This window comes from Marmota flaviventris, chromosome 3, assembly GCF_047511675.1.
Source record: "Marmota flaviventris isolate mMarFla1 chromosome 3, mMarFla1.hap1, whole genome shotgun sequence".
Taxonomy (NCBI): domain Eukaryota; kingdom Metazoa; phylum Chordata; class Mammalia; order Rodentia; family Sciuridae; genus Marmota; species Marmota flaviventris.
The window spans coordinates 24,000,139-24,014,806 of NC_092500.1; the positions used below are offsets into that span (position 1 = coordinate 24,000,139).

General features: G+C 36.9%; 1 protein-coding gene across 1 annotated transcript in view; it reads right to left on the reverse strand.

Moving 5' to 3' along the window:
- The window catches only part of Cfap54 (cilia and flagella associated protein 54), a 308,923-nt gene that overhangs the window by 178,419 nt on the left and 115,836 nt on the right, over window positions 1-14,668 (reverse strand). Inside the window, exons 37-39 of the mRNA XM_027928857.2 lie at window positions 8,434-8,657; window positions 8,195-8,330; window positions 3,955-4,063 (exon numbers count right to left, since the gene is read on the reverse strand). Coding sequence (XP_027784658.2) covers window positions 3,955-4,063; window positions 8,195-8,330; window positions 8,434-8,657 — 469 coding nt within the window. The remainder of the gene's footprint in view (window positions 1-3,954; window positions 4,064-8,194; window positions 8,331-8,433; window positions 8,658-14,668) is intronic.

Genomic DNA, 14,668 nt, shown 5'->3' on the forward strand with positions numbered 1-14,668 from the left:
TAGACAGACCAGAATTCAAATCACAGACCCAGTTTATTTTTCTCAACTGCAAGGCGAGCAAAATAATACCTACCTCCCAAGACTGTAAAAATTATAGAATCTAAATACAGTTCCAGCTTGATATTATATTGCCCTTACAATATTTCACATTCTTCTCTCTTCAAATGTTTCTGCTCTAATCAGAACACACACAGGCTATACTTCATCCACAGTTGAGAATAACTCAAAGGATGACTGTATACTGACTGCACCTACCTTCTCTTCTGTCCCACCACCACACCCTGCCTGACCAAATGTAGCTCTAACAAGAAGCAAGCAAAGCTTTGCTGACACAGCGCATCCATCATCAGTTTAAAAAAAAAAAAGCGCCCTGGTGCACAGGCTAGAATTTTGCTAGGTATATTTCTCTTATTCCTTTGCTGCTAGTCACCATTTTGATAACAACCATTTTGATGCATTTACTCACGTTAGTTGCAATCCTCTCCAGGATGGAAAGGATAAAAATAATTGTATATTTGAGGAAGGACCCAAAAAGCAGGGGAACTCCTGGGGTTTTACAGACAAAATCAAGACAAGGAGAACACAGCCAGCATCACACTCTATCATAAAAACTAGTCACACAGGACTGACCACAAGAAGTTGGTCCTCCCCTTGGTAATATGATTGATCACTGGCAGTAAAACCTACAGAGTTTATGGTCACCAACTGCACTCCACTCCATTCTACATAGCTCTCTGATCCTTCTCCCTTCCCTTCTATTTTCCTTAATGGCCAGTCTCCTTTTTTTAATATTCAAAACCTTCCACCTAACAACCTTGGCTATGTTCTCAAGCTCCTGCTTCATTAAGAAAATACCCAGTTCCCACGAGAATACCTTCAACCTCTACCCTTACTACCTACAAACCTTCTTGCATCAGGCTTATTCTCTCATCCTTCCTCTCTGCCCTCAGGGGAGCATCCCATCCTTCTGTTTGCATCCCATTTCCTTCCTTGCTTCTCCTCAGGGTCCTAGCTCTATCAAAAATCTTCCACTTTCTAAGCTCACCCTCTCTACTGGCTCTTTCCATTTAGTGTTTAAATAAGCTCCTTCTCTTCCATGAAAAATACAAAGCACAGCCTCCCGGACCCTCTGAGCTCTGCATTTTCTTCCAGCTTCTCTCCTCTCTCTTACTGATGAAGACATTCAAACTGTCTCAGTGACCAAAACAATGATCCTTGCCCTCATACAGCTTACACGTTAACAGGAGAAACAGACTAGTGACCAATAAATACAACAAAAAATCCTTAATTATACAGAATGATGCTACGGGAGGGGAAAGAAGAGCACAAAGGGAATTGGCAGGAAGTAGGCAGGGTGAAGTTTCAATTAGAGTGGTCAAGTTGAGCCTTGTTGAAAAAGGAGATGAACACAAGGAGTGAAAGGAGAGAGGGGTTTATATATAATCAGACATCTGGGTGATGGGGAGAGCATTCAGGAAGGGGAAACAGCTCAAGCAAGGTGGGGGTGCCACAGCAAAAAGGCAAGTGACAATGACCACCCATTTGCCCAATACAATAAGACTGTCAGTCCCCATCTGACACAACCTCTCTGCCTGCCGACTGCTTCCTCCTCCTTAAAGCTCTTGCTTGCCTTAGCCTTGTCTCTATCACTCTCTTCTCCTTTATTTCTCCGTCCATGTCCCCACCTCTCTCACATACTGCTCTTCTTGTTTGCTCCCATGACTGGCATTGATTCTCTTCACGTATTCTCTGCCTCTTCATTCTGAGTACAGAGTCAGGACATGCTTCCCTACCCCTTTGAGTTGGAGTGTAGCCATGCAACTTTGGGTAATGAAATGTCAGCAGACATGACATGTGTCACTTTCTAGTAGCAGCTCTAAGAGCCAATGCATGATTTTTCTTGTCTGAAAAACAGAAACAATAAACCCATCTCATTAGTTGGCTATAAGCTAATATTCACAAAGCCTTTGTAAGTGTGCCTGATGTGCAGTGCATGACTGTGATTCTTTTATTGGGATGGTTATAATAAACAATAAGAGAATCCATGTAAAGCCCTTACCATCAAACACACATGTGGTTGGGTGAGGCTGTGCCCAGAAGCACTCACTACCGCCTCTCTGTGGAGCTCCCTGGGAGGGCAACGTCAGAGTTCTGTTTCCTGACTGGGAAGCAACTGTTCAGGCCATGTCAAGGTGGACATTGCCTCATCATGGGCAGCTCCCAGTTCTCAACCTCACTGAACACAGTAGCATGAGCCAGAGATAGTCTTGCCCTTGTGTAAAAGCTATGAGACTTGGGGCTATTTGTTAGGGCTCTCTAGCCCCAGCCTACTTTGATTGACAGCTTCCTAACTGTTGGTGTTGCTCAGGTCTACACTCAACCCACTCTGGGTGACCTCATCAAAGTCCCTGACTTCAACCACCATCAAGATATTGATGACTTAAATACAGATGTCCAACTCAACTCTCCTCCACAGGCCCCATCAGTATAACCAACCACATCCTAGAGAGCTCTGCTCAGTTATCATCCAGGCAAACGGGATGCTCTAAAGTCGCTTTTCTCTGCCTGCAGTTTCCCTATGTAAGCAAAGGCATCTTCAGTCTAGCCCCCAAGCCAGAGAGCAAGACAACTGGAACTCCTCCCTCCTGACCCATCCCCCATACCCAGTCAGTACAGGACACAGTCCTGGGGTCTCCCTCCCCCCTTTCTTTCATTTCTATTCTCCTCTCTACTCTGTCCAATTCTAGGCCATTATAATGTCCACTTGAATACACAAGTTAAGCGTGGCCAATCTCCTACTTCCACATAGCCTTTCAGTTGATTTTCCACATTACTGCCAACCCTTTTAAAAATGGGAATATGAACATTTCACTTTCCTTCTTTAAATCCTTTTAACTTGTTCCCCTCAGCTCTCCAGACAAATCTGCATCTCTTTATCTGGCTCTCTAAGACACTTTATCTCCTAATTCCTGCCAACATTTCTAACCTCAGCTTTCTGCCTTTTTGCAGTCTCTCAAAAGCAGATACTAACTGTTCACTATTATTGCCGTAGCAGCAGCAGGAATGATATCACAGAACTATCACTCTCTATATCACCTCTGGTTTATTTATGTGCTTTAATTCTTCTTCAATACACTCTAAACTCCTAGATAACACATACATCTCTGTATCTTTAGTACCTAGTACAGCACTTAACACATAGTAGATACTCAGGAAATATTTGCTAAACAACTGAATGGCTGGCTGGCTGATTCAATAAATGAATGAATGAATGACTACACATATTCACATGTACATCTATAAAATAAGAGGTAAAGTGAAAAAATCTTAACACTTCAAAGACTTACATTTTCTTCCAAAGCCAGAAACAGAAGACACATAAAAAATACAATACAGAGCAAGCGTCTTCCATTTCACCTTACTCTGTAGATTCATTCCTACAAGTTGCACTGCCAAAAACATTCTGCAAGGGCTTATCAGCTAAGCACAAACAAGGCATCATGTTCCCAAATCTTCTGTGCTCTAGTTAAAAGACCAAGAACTGAACAGATTTAAGCCAGCAGAACAACCTATATTGACCATGGCAAAGGAAATTATGGAAGTCAAGACAGAACAAAGAAAACAGAAAAAGGTCAAATAGCAAGAGTTCCCCAGTGAGACAAAAACAGCAGAAAATGTGCAAAACAGCTTTTTTCCATCTCTTTTAGTCCCATCAGTCTCCTTTTTCTTTTGTTTCTTTAGCTTACAAAAAAAGGTCAAACTTTTTAAAAAGTGCTTTAATTCCCCTGACGTTTATAGCAATATAAAATGGTAAATATCAAATGGATTTTTTTTTCAAATAAACTAGCAAAAGAGATTCTTACAGATATCCTAATTACGGAATATCTGACATGGGGAAGAATGGCAAACCCTTATTTAAAGAAAACACAGATTCAAGCTAAAATTGATTCTAACCTGAATAGATCATCACTTGTAGGAAATTTGTACCGTCCCCTATATCTATTGTCTTACTGATTGAAGGATCAATCTTGAGCTGCTTTCCAATGAAATTTCGGCAGGTAATCTTTAAGAAGAAGGGAAAAAATATGAATTAATCAAGTACTCATATTTAAAAATGTGGCTTAGTTGAAATGTTTATCTCATTTTTCACTTGTCAAAATAAAGAGACACAAAACAATGCTACAAAGAAAAGTTGATAGAATAGCATTCATTCATGAGAACTTCGGGGAGAAACGTGGCTGCATAATTTTTTCATATTTCTTTTGTACAGCACAGCTGGAAGCAGAATATTAGGCAAATTATGTGGAGCAATTAGAGTATGATTTTATGATATTTTATAAATTTACTAGTCTAAATATATCTCCTATTATGTAAGTTGAAATATATTTAAAATATCAGCTGCTATTCCAATAGCAGATTTTTCTAGTCTACTCATAATTAATGCAATTTTAACTTTCCAGATGAAAATTAACTTCCTCTGTATTGTTATTATTATTTTTTTTAGTTGTAGATGGACACATACCTTTATTTTATTTATTTATTTTATCTGGTGCTGAGTATTGAATCCGTGCCTCACACATGCTAAGCAAGTGCTCTACCACTGAGCCACAACCCTAGCCCCTCCTTTGTATTATTTTGACAATTTATTTTCTGACAGATATTTGAGTTCTCCAATTTAAAAAAAAAAAATATGCAACATGTAATTTTTAGACAGAATGGAATTCTTTTAATGAATCTTGAATTTATTCTTCTATTTTTTCACTCCCATCCTGTCAGCTAACCTATCACTCAAAATACATCCCTCTTTGAACCCCAGTCTAATGTCCCTTGTGTGTATTTCCATAATGAGATGCAAACATTCCAGTAAATGCAAATGACTTCCCACAGTCTAATAAGGACATGCTGGACCTGGTTCTCCCCACCTTTCCACCTTCATTAAACAGATCTTTATTGAACACTTATTATGTGCCAAACACTGTTCCAAGCTAAAGGGATGAGATAGAAAGAAACAAAATGAACAAAAATTCCTAGTCTTAAGAAACTTATTCTGGTGGGAGAAGAGAGGAAACAAACAAGAGAGTGAAACACATTGTATAGCATTTTAAAGAGTTATAACTGCTATTGAGAGAAATGAAGAAAAACAGCATATAATTTTCAATAGAGGGGTAAGAAAAGGCCTCAAAAGAGAAGGGAACATTCAGCAAAGACTGGAAAACAGTGAGGGGGGAATCAACATGGAAATCTGCAGAGGGGCATTTCAAAGGGGTGAGAGCAAATGCAAAGACCCTGAGGCAGGCATGTCTTTAAGAGCAGTGCAGGGAAGTGATAGGAAACGAGTTACTACAAATCACAGAGGGAGAAATTATGTAAGACAGTTATATTAAGGCCATGGTAAAGATTTTCACTTACTCTGAGTCAGATAGTAAGCCGCCATAGAAGAGCAAGCCAAAGTGTGACCTGCCTGACTTGGGTTTTTAAAAGGTTATGCTGTCTGCTGCATTCCTAGAGGTAGTGGTATAAGGTAATGAGAAAGTCACTGCATTAACCCAAGCAAATATAACAATGAGCTGGGCATGATGGCACATGCCTGTAATCCCAGTGGTTCTGAAGGCTTGAGGCAGGAGGATAGCAAGTTCAAAGCCAGTCTCAGCAATTTAGTGAGGCCCTAAGCAACCTATGAAGCCCTGTCTCAAAAATAAAAAGGGCTGAGGATGTGGCTCAGTTGTAAGCGCCCCTTGGTTTAATTCCATACATATGACAATAATTAGATCAGAGGATTAGTAGTAGAGATAGCAAATAGTCCTATTCTGACTGCATTTTAAGGGCAGAAGATTTGAAAACCAATTTGTGGTGGGATGTGAAAGCAAGAGAGAAGTCAGGGAGTCTCCAAGGCATCTCACTGAGCATCTAGGATGGGCTATCACCAACTGGGGAGACTTGGCAGAACAGGTTTGTTTGAGATGTGCTAAATTTAAGAAGTGTATTAAACATCTAATAGATGCTATTGATACTCAGGTAGTGTGATGGGTTGGGCGGGGGTACTTTTCTTTACCATATTTTTTATTGGTGCATTATAGTTTTACATAATGGTGGGATTTGTTGTTACATATTCTTGCATGCATGCACTATAACAATATAATATGGCCAATATCACCCCCTGGCATTTCCCCTTTCCCTCCCTTCCTGCCTCCCTCTGGTTCCTTTCCTCTATTCTACTGATCTCCCTGATTTCATGAGACCCCCCCACACACACACTCACTTTTCTTTTCCTTTTTCTTCTTTAGCTTCCACATATAAGAGAAAACATGACTGCTGACCTTCTACGTTTGGCTTATTTCACTTAACATAATGTTCTCAAGTTCTATCCTTTTTCCTGAAAATGCCATAATCTGACAGTTTTTTTGTGGATCAAATAGTTAGAGCTAAACTATGAGAGGAAAGTAAGGGAGGCATCCTTTTTGTAACATATCTGCACCTCATCCCAGTTCTTTAATCAAATACCTAGGTGCTCTGTAAAGGGATTTGGCAGATTCTAAAATCCCTCATTAACTGGCTTTACATTAGGGAGATTATCCTTGGTGGGCCTGGCTTAATCCAATCAGCCCTTGACAAGCCAGCCATTACAAGGACTCCAAATAACAAACATGAATGGGGCCTATAGCTGTTCTCCCCTCACAGACTGTCTGTGAATAACAGCATCTGTCCATGCCTCCTGTTCATGCTCCTGATGGCCTGCTCTATGGATTTTGGACCTGCTTAGCCAATCCCTACAATCATATAAGCCAATCCCATATAATAAATCCAGAGAGACATATACTAGTTCTGATTTACTAGTTCTGCTTCTGTGGTTGAAACTTTTTGATAAAGGCACTTAATACATATCATTATAAATTCAGAAGAAAGGTCTGGAGTTGCAATGTAATTTCAATAGTTATCATCATAAAAATGTACTTAAAGCCACAGGTGGAACTAACTTCCTGAGAGAGAGTGTGTGGATAGAGAAGACAGGAGGTCAGAGAACAGAGTCTTGGGCACATTACATTAAGACATAGAGAAGAAGAGGAAGCAGTAACAAAGCAGACCTACAAGGGGCAACCCTTCTTTTGGCCCTGTCTATTATCTGCTCCATCCCAGCTAGCAAGTCTCCTTTTGTCCCATTTCAGGGCCTTGTTCTTCCCTGGGGCTGCAAGGATCCTTCTCTAGATCTTTGCATGGCTGGCTCCTTCCCATTAAATGTCACCATGTGGAAGGCATCTTATTGATCACCCTTGCTTCAGTTTCCACCCCTAACCCCAGCCAATCTCTATCCCATTGACCTATGTTATTTTCTTCAGAGAACTTAGAATGATCATAGATCTGCTTAGCTGCCTGCATGTTATTATCGGGCCCCATCCCTACCCCTCCGAAATTAAACTCCATGAAGCAGGAACTCAGACTGTATTCTCCCCCCATAGAATATGCAAAAGGCAAGGCTCCCACTGGGCCAGAAGGAAACTGTGAGGAGCAGAAAATGGAGTCCTTGCTGGGGGAAGGCCACAGCCCAAGCCCACAGACAGCTGTGGACATGGAGGACAAGGTTCCAGTCCCACATATACCATGGACTCTGAGCAGGACACACACTGTACACCTGTATGCACTGGTTCTGATTAGGTGGTCAATACCTATTTGTTAAATTTAGTTAAACAATCAACTTATCTCTTTCCTCCATCTGATTCCAACTGTACCATGATTTCCACTGGCCTTGGGTATTTTTTGCATTTACCCATTCCTCCATTAAAAAAATACATATATACTAAAAATTATGTTTTATGATTATATTGGTTTAAGTAGAAAAATACTAACAGTAGATAATTAAAACATTTTCTTTGACCTTAGTGTTACTTTTTTCTTATTTTTAAAGAAATCAAAAAAAGAATTTTTAGTAGGCCCCTAAAAATATCCTGGGCTCTAGACACTGTCCCATTGTGCCTAACAAATAGGTCAGCTGTGACCGGAATATAAGCTTCTCATGAACAAGAACTTAATTTCTGTTTACCTGGAAAATACTGATACTTGGCAGATTTTCAATAACATTTGTTGATTTGAATAATAAATGCCTAAGTGAAAATAAAATTTATCTGATTCCTAAATCTATCTTTTATGTAAGTACTAATCTTAAAAATCACAACTGTAGGAATAATAGGGCAGAACTTACCTTCTCTCCATACTCGGCCTCATACCTTGCACAAGCTTGCTGGGTAATATCTGGGCCCTTGAACTTCTGTATTCTCAGAAGCAATTGGCGCTGTGCATATACCAGAAGTGGTGTCACCTGCTCTGTGTACCTCTCACTAGACAGAAGTAAAGAATACATTAAAAAGCAAACGTTAGTTAAAAAGACTTTTACTCTAATGCACTCTTTTTTTTTATTGCCCATATAGTAGTCGTACGTACTGTGAAATTATGTTGAATTGAATGGCAAGTGATACTAGTGTTTCCCATTTTTCCACTTGATATAAAACTTCCAGGGATTTTAATACAAAGTCATGGATCCATTTCAAATCAACCACATTTACATCATCCAAAGGATGCTCAAAAGAAAGGCTAGAACCACCATTATCATGTTTAATATTCCCATAACAGCTTGGAACAATGAACTCTCCTTTGTCTTCAATGAACTGCAAGTAGAAAATCATAATAATAATAAAGAAAAAATAAAAAGGGCTAAGGATGTAGCTCAGTGATTGAATACTCCCAAGTTTAATCCCCACTAACAGGAAAAAAAATAATAAACTGCAAGTAACATATTGGAAAAAAAATGTGTCATTTCATATTTTACTACATTTTTCTGAGAAATGAAATTGATAATATAACATGAAAAAGAACTGAATAGAAAATTTTAAATGTTCCTTTTATGCAAATAAAAGCTTGATAATTTGAACTGGTAGTAATGTCCAATATGCTGTAATATGAAAAATGTGCTATATTTGTGTTGTTCAATATAGTTCCAATATAGCCACTAGACCCGTGTCTACTGAACTACTGAAATATGATTTTTTTGTTTTACTTGATTTTAAATATTTCCAACTTAAATTTAAATAGTATCGCTAATGTTTCCTATGTTAGACAACATAGTTTGAGGTCTGTACTTCTTGGTATACAGTCAGCATCCACTTAAGTAAGGATATTAAACCAATAGGGTAAAGCTTCAGGAAAATTAAGTTTTAATAATAAATAATAAGGTAATAATGAACAATAAAGTTTTGTGCATTAACTTGCAAAATGTTATATATAATTCTTTGATGTAAAGGTCAAACCTATAAAAAAGTAAATCTTCTAGAAGGCACTCTTTTTGTCTGAAATAAGGTGTTACTATTTTAACTACAATATTATGTTCATTTCCCATGAGTCCCTGATGTATTTGTGCATTTCTCTGAAAACTCTTTAGGCAAAGAAAGCAAAGCTTCTTAAATCAGGTTAAGGGCCAGGAAATAACTCCAAATGGTTGAATAAATTAAGTCCAAGTATTCCTATCCCAGTGACACCGTTAAGAGGAACCCAGGCACAGGAGAGGAAAAGTAGCAAAAAAACAATAATAGTAAAACTCTTATGCAAGTTTCATTAGATGTATTCTTAGATATCTGAAATTTTGGATGATATTATAAATGGCATTATTTTAAAAATTTTATTTTCAAATTGTTTTCTGCTAGTATACAGAAGTACATTTATTTTTATATATTGAACTTATATCCTACTATGTTATTTATTAGTTCTAATAGTTAATTGTAGAGTCCTGGGAAGTTAGAGTTCTCTATGTTAAAAAAATACATATCATATACACAAATAAAGTATTTTTATTTATTTATTTCTGATCTATGTTTCTTTTGTTTGTTTAGTTTGTCTTATTGCACTGGCCAGGATCTCTAACATGATGTTTGATAAAAGTGAAATAAGCAGACATCCTTGCTCTGTTCAAAATCTTAGGGAGAAACGTGGAATATCTCACTATTAACCATGATGTTATCTGTAGATACTCTTTATCAGGTGGCAAAAGATATTTTCTATTCCTAGTTTTCTGAGAATTTTTAAATTTTTTTTTATTAATGCATACTGAGCTTTCTAAATGCTTTGACTGTATTTATTTCAATAGTCATATTATTTTTTCCTTTATCTTGCTAAAATATGGTAAATTACTTTGATTTATTTTTAAATATTAACTTTACATTTCCAGAATACACCCTACTTTATCATCATTTGCATATTTTTATATTTATATATATTATATCATTATTTGCATACTTCATATATTATGGGGAATGGTCTGCTAACATTTAATTAAGGAGTTTTTGCCTGTTCATGAGGAATATTAATTCATATTTTTCTTGTTGATGTATCTGTCAAGGTTAAGCTGGCTTTATATTGAATAAAATCTGGTGTAAGATTTATTTTTTCTTCCATGTATTTTGGTTGAAATTTCTCAAGGAAAATATCCTGAGTCTGGAGTTTTCCTTATGTGAAGGTTTCTGATTTTGAATTTAATTTCTTGTTAATATATTTAGGTAGTTCATATTTTTTATTTCTTCTTGTGCAAGATTTGTTAAGTTGTGCTCTCCAATAAATGTGTCCATTTCATCTAACTTGTCAACTTCATTAGTAAAAATTAATCTAATATTCCTTTTTCTTTTAATATCCATAGTGTCTATCATTATATTCCTCTTTTATTACTGATAGCAATAATTTATGCTTTCTCATTTTTGTTCTTGGGAGTATTCCACCTTTAATAATCTTTTCAAATGATTTATTTTGACCTTATTAATTATCTCCAAGTTTCTTTTTGTTTTGCTTTATATCTAATTGCTTTCTGTTCTTATCATTTTCTTCATTTCTTCTTATGTCCTTTCTTCTTTTTACTTACTTGGGAGTTAATTTGCTTTTCTTTTTCTAGCTCCTATAAATGGGCACTTAGATAGCTGGGGTTATTGCTTCCTTATTTCTATAAAGCTATAAAGGCACTGCCTTATTTGAATCCCACAAACTTTGATATACTATCATCAGTTTAAAATATTTTATAATTTCCCTTGGTTTGTTTCCCCCCTTTGGGTTATTTAGAAGTGCAGTATTTAATTTCCTAATATTTGGAGATTTTTCTTCCTATATGTGTGGCAATCTACTTATAATTTAATTCTGTGGTGGTCAACATAGATTTCGGTCTTTTAGCTTTTATTAGGACTTATTGTTTTGGGCTCTGCATAATGATCCAATTTGATGAATACACAAAGACACTGAGCTATTTCCATTCTATATGGATATATTGCACTTCAATTATGACCTTATCCAGAATCAGTGTCATAAGACTGCCTTCTGTTCAACCACAAGTCTCAGGGTCACTTGCTCTTCTAACTCAGCTATAAAATCAGGTGTTCATTACACCTTCAGGGTGGAAAACTCACTAAACAACTCATAGAACTCACTTGAAGCACTACACTATGATTACAGCTTTATTATAAAGCATACAACTCAGGAACAGTGACATGAGAAGATATACAGGACGAGATCTGGGAGGGTCTGAGATGCAGAGCTTCCAAGCACTCTCACCACAGAATCAGGCCATGCTATCTTGCTGACGCATCAATGTGTTCAACTACCAGGAAGCTCTTCAAGCTCTGGGTGTCCAGAATGTATTTTCAATTTCTATTATTAGAAGAATTTCCAGAGAGCAGAACATATAGGTTTTTGGAGAATACTGTGCAACTCTTCATGTAAATGTATATTTTGTCTGACTGGGGAACATTACTCTTACTTAGCCCTGTAAAACCAAAACCTGTCGATAAAATTCAAACAAAGGTAAGGGCTGTGGAATTAACAACCAAGTTGTTATAACTGAACCGGCTTCACGTGAACTGGTTGCATCTTTTTTATCTGATTCTATTAAAAGAATAGACATTGTATCTGACTGGAAAATGTCTCCCGTACCTAGTATTGTAAATTAAAAGGCATGGAAATCCACCCTTCTAAGGAATATCAACTGGGCATTCTAAATGGGAACAAGTAAAACTTCCCAAGTCTACACAGTGGACAGCAGGATCTGGTTTGGACAAACTCTCTGGTGTATACTATGTGGACTAGGGCTTATGGTAAAAGCCTATGATCACTTCCCAGCCACAACTGGTGGGACTTTTCACCACAGAATTTGCTTTCAAGGAGCAGTTACTACCTTGCTGTCTCTTGAAACCTGAAACACCCATGATGTCTTTTATGATGTCAAAAATAACACTCAAATTTGGACAGCAGTGCCCCAAAGAGCTCCATAATAAGACAGAAATACCTGGAAAAGGCAGGAGGAGACACTCATAAACAGGGAGCTTCTTTTCCCTTAGGACTAACCCTGGAACTGGGTTAGCAATGATTGGATTCTATCTTCACTTGAACAGTGCCCTACAAACGGCTCTTGACTGACCAACAAAGAGCTGCTTGGTGTGTAGATGGTAGTTTTAAGGTGAACAGACAATATCCATTGGGAAGGATGTCCCTCTAATGCTCAGTAGGCAGACCTGCATGTTGAATACCTGAATAGTGGTAAATTCCCCTGAGTGTGAGTTCTCACTGACTCATAGGCAGTGACCAAATGAGTTTGCTTTTTCCTATATTCTCAGACCTATTTTAAGAAAAACAACAAAAATTAGGATTTCTGATAGGCTGTGAAAATATTTCACACCAAAGAAAATGTAAAACCAAGACAAATTCAAAATTGGAGGTACTCCAACAAAACTAGGCATCACAATATATCTAGCCTTTACCATAGCAATCTGAGATTATTACCAAATCAAGATTAAAATTGCCAAGTCTTTTTTTTAAAAAAAGAGAGGGGGGGGGGAGAGAGAGAGAGAATTTTTTTTTAATATTTATTTTTTAGGTTTTTTTCTTTTTCTTTTTTTTATTTTTTTTTTAATTTTTATTGTTGGTTGTTCAAAACATTACATAGTTCTTGATATACCATATTTCACACTTTGATTCAAGTGGGTTATGAACTCCCATTTTTACCCCGTATACAGATTTCAGAATCACATCAGTTACACATCCATTGATTTACATATTGCCATACTAGTGTCTGTTGTATTCTGCTGCCTTTCCTATTTTAGGTTTTTTTTCGGTGGACACAACATCTTTGTTTGTATGTAGTGCTGAGGATCGAACCCGGGCCGCACGCATGCCAGGTGAGTGTGCTACCGCTTGAGCCACATCCCCAACCCCTAAAATTGCCAAGTCTTACCTTTGAATTTCCTGGTATTAAGACCAATTTTAGATTATTTTTTTGAAATGTTAAAGAAAATCTATAAAATTATTTCAGCAAATAGAATTTTATTCGGTGCATACATATTTATGATGGGCATGTTTAAAATCCTTGCTTTTAGCTTTTTTGAAATATGTAGTATTTGAGTGTTGTCTATAGTCACCTTTCTATGCAATACAAGTATTATTGCACAGACATTATTTCTCCTAACTTTTAGTACCCCATTGACCTTATCTGCTTCTTTTCCCTCCTTTCCCAAGCTGGGGAAACCATCATTCTACACTCAACTTCTATGAGATCAACTTTCTAGATTCCACATGTGAGTGAGAATGTATGGCTTCTGATCTTCTGTGCCTAGATTATTTCACTTAACATAATGTGCTTCATTCAGTTCTATCAATGTTGTCACAAATGACTGAAATTTCATCTTTTTATGGCTGAATCCATTGTATATATATACCACATTTCCTTTCTCCATTTATCAGCTGGTGAACACCTAGGTTTTTTCCATTTCTTGGCTATTATAAATAGTGCTACAATATTGAAAATACTTCCAGCCTAAAAATGCTGAACAAATTCATCCAAAGTTTCAAGTCCATATCAGTAGATATTTTCTCAAAAGTAATGTATTGTGCTATATTCTCTAATATCATATGGTCAACCCTATTATCTTAACGCTCTTCATTGGCAAGAGAAATTAAAGAAGCTGGGATCAAGTTCAATATGTTGCTATTTACTTTGAATTCTAAGTTGTGCCTGCATCCTAAAAATTAAAATGAGCTGCAGTATGAATGAGAATATAAATTATGTTGATGTTACCATATACTAAAAATAAAATACTAAAAATGAGAGAATGAAGAGACTTTGCTAGTTGAAAATATAAGTTGGTTGCAATGATGCATGCTTATAATTCTAGTTACACAGAAGGTTGAGGGAAAAGCATCCTAAGTTCAGGGCCAGCCTGAGTAACGTAAGGAAACCCTGTTTCAAAATAAAGTAAAAAGGGATGGGGATGTCATTCAGTAATAGAGTGCTTGCCTATTGTGTGGGAGGCCCTGGGTTTGAGCCCTGGTATTGAAAAAAAAGAAAAAAAAATGAAAAGAAAAATGGGGAAAAATAGAGATCAGTAATGGTATATTTTAACCTTTTGTTAAAACTCCAATTGTAATTAACTTTTGAATAGTGCTACAATAAACATGGGAGTGCAGATGTCTCTTTGATACACTGATTTTATTTCCTTTGGATGTATATATAGTAGTGAAATTGCTGGATCACATGGTGATTACATGGTGGTTAATTCTTGAGGTACCTCCAAACTTTTTATATACTATTGAGTTGTTTGAGTTTCATATAATTCTTATCAGACACACAGTTTGCAAATATTTTCTCCCACTCCAT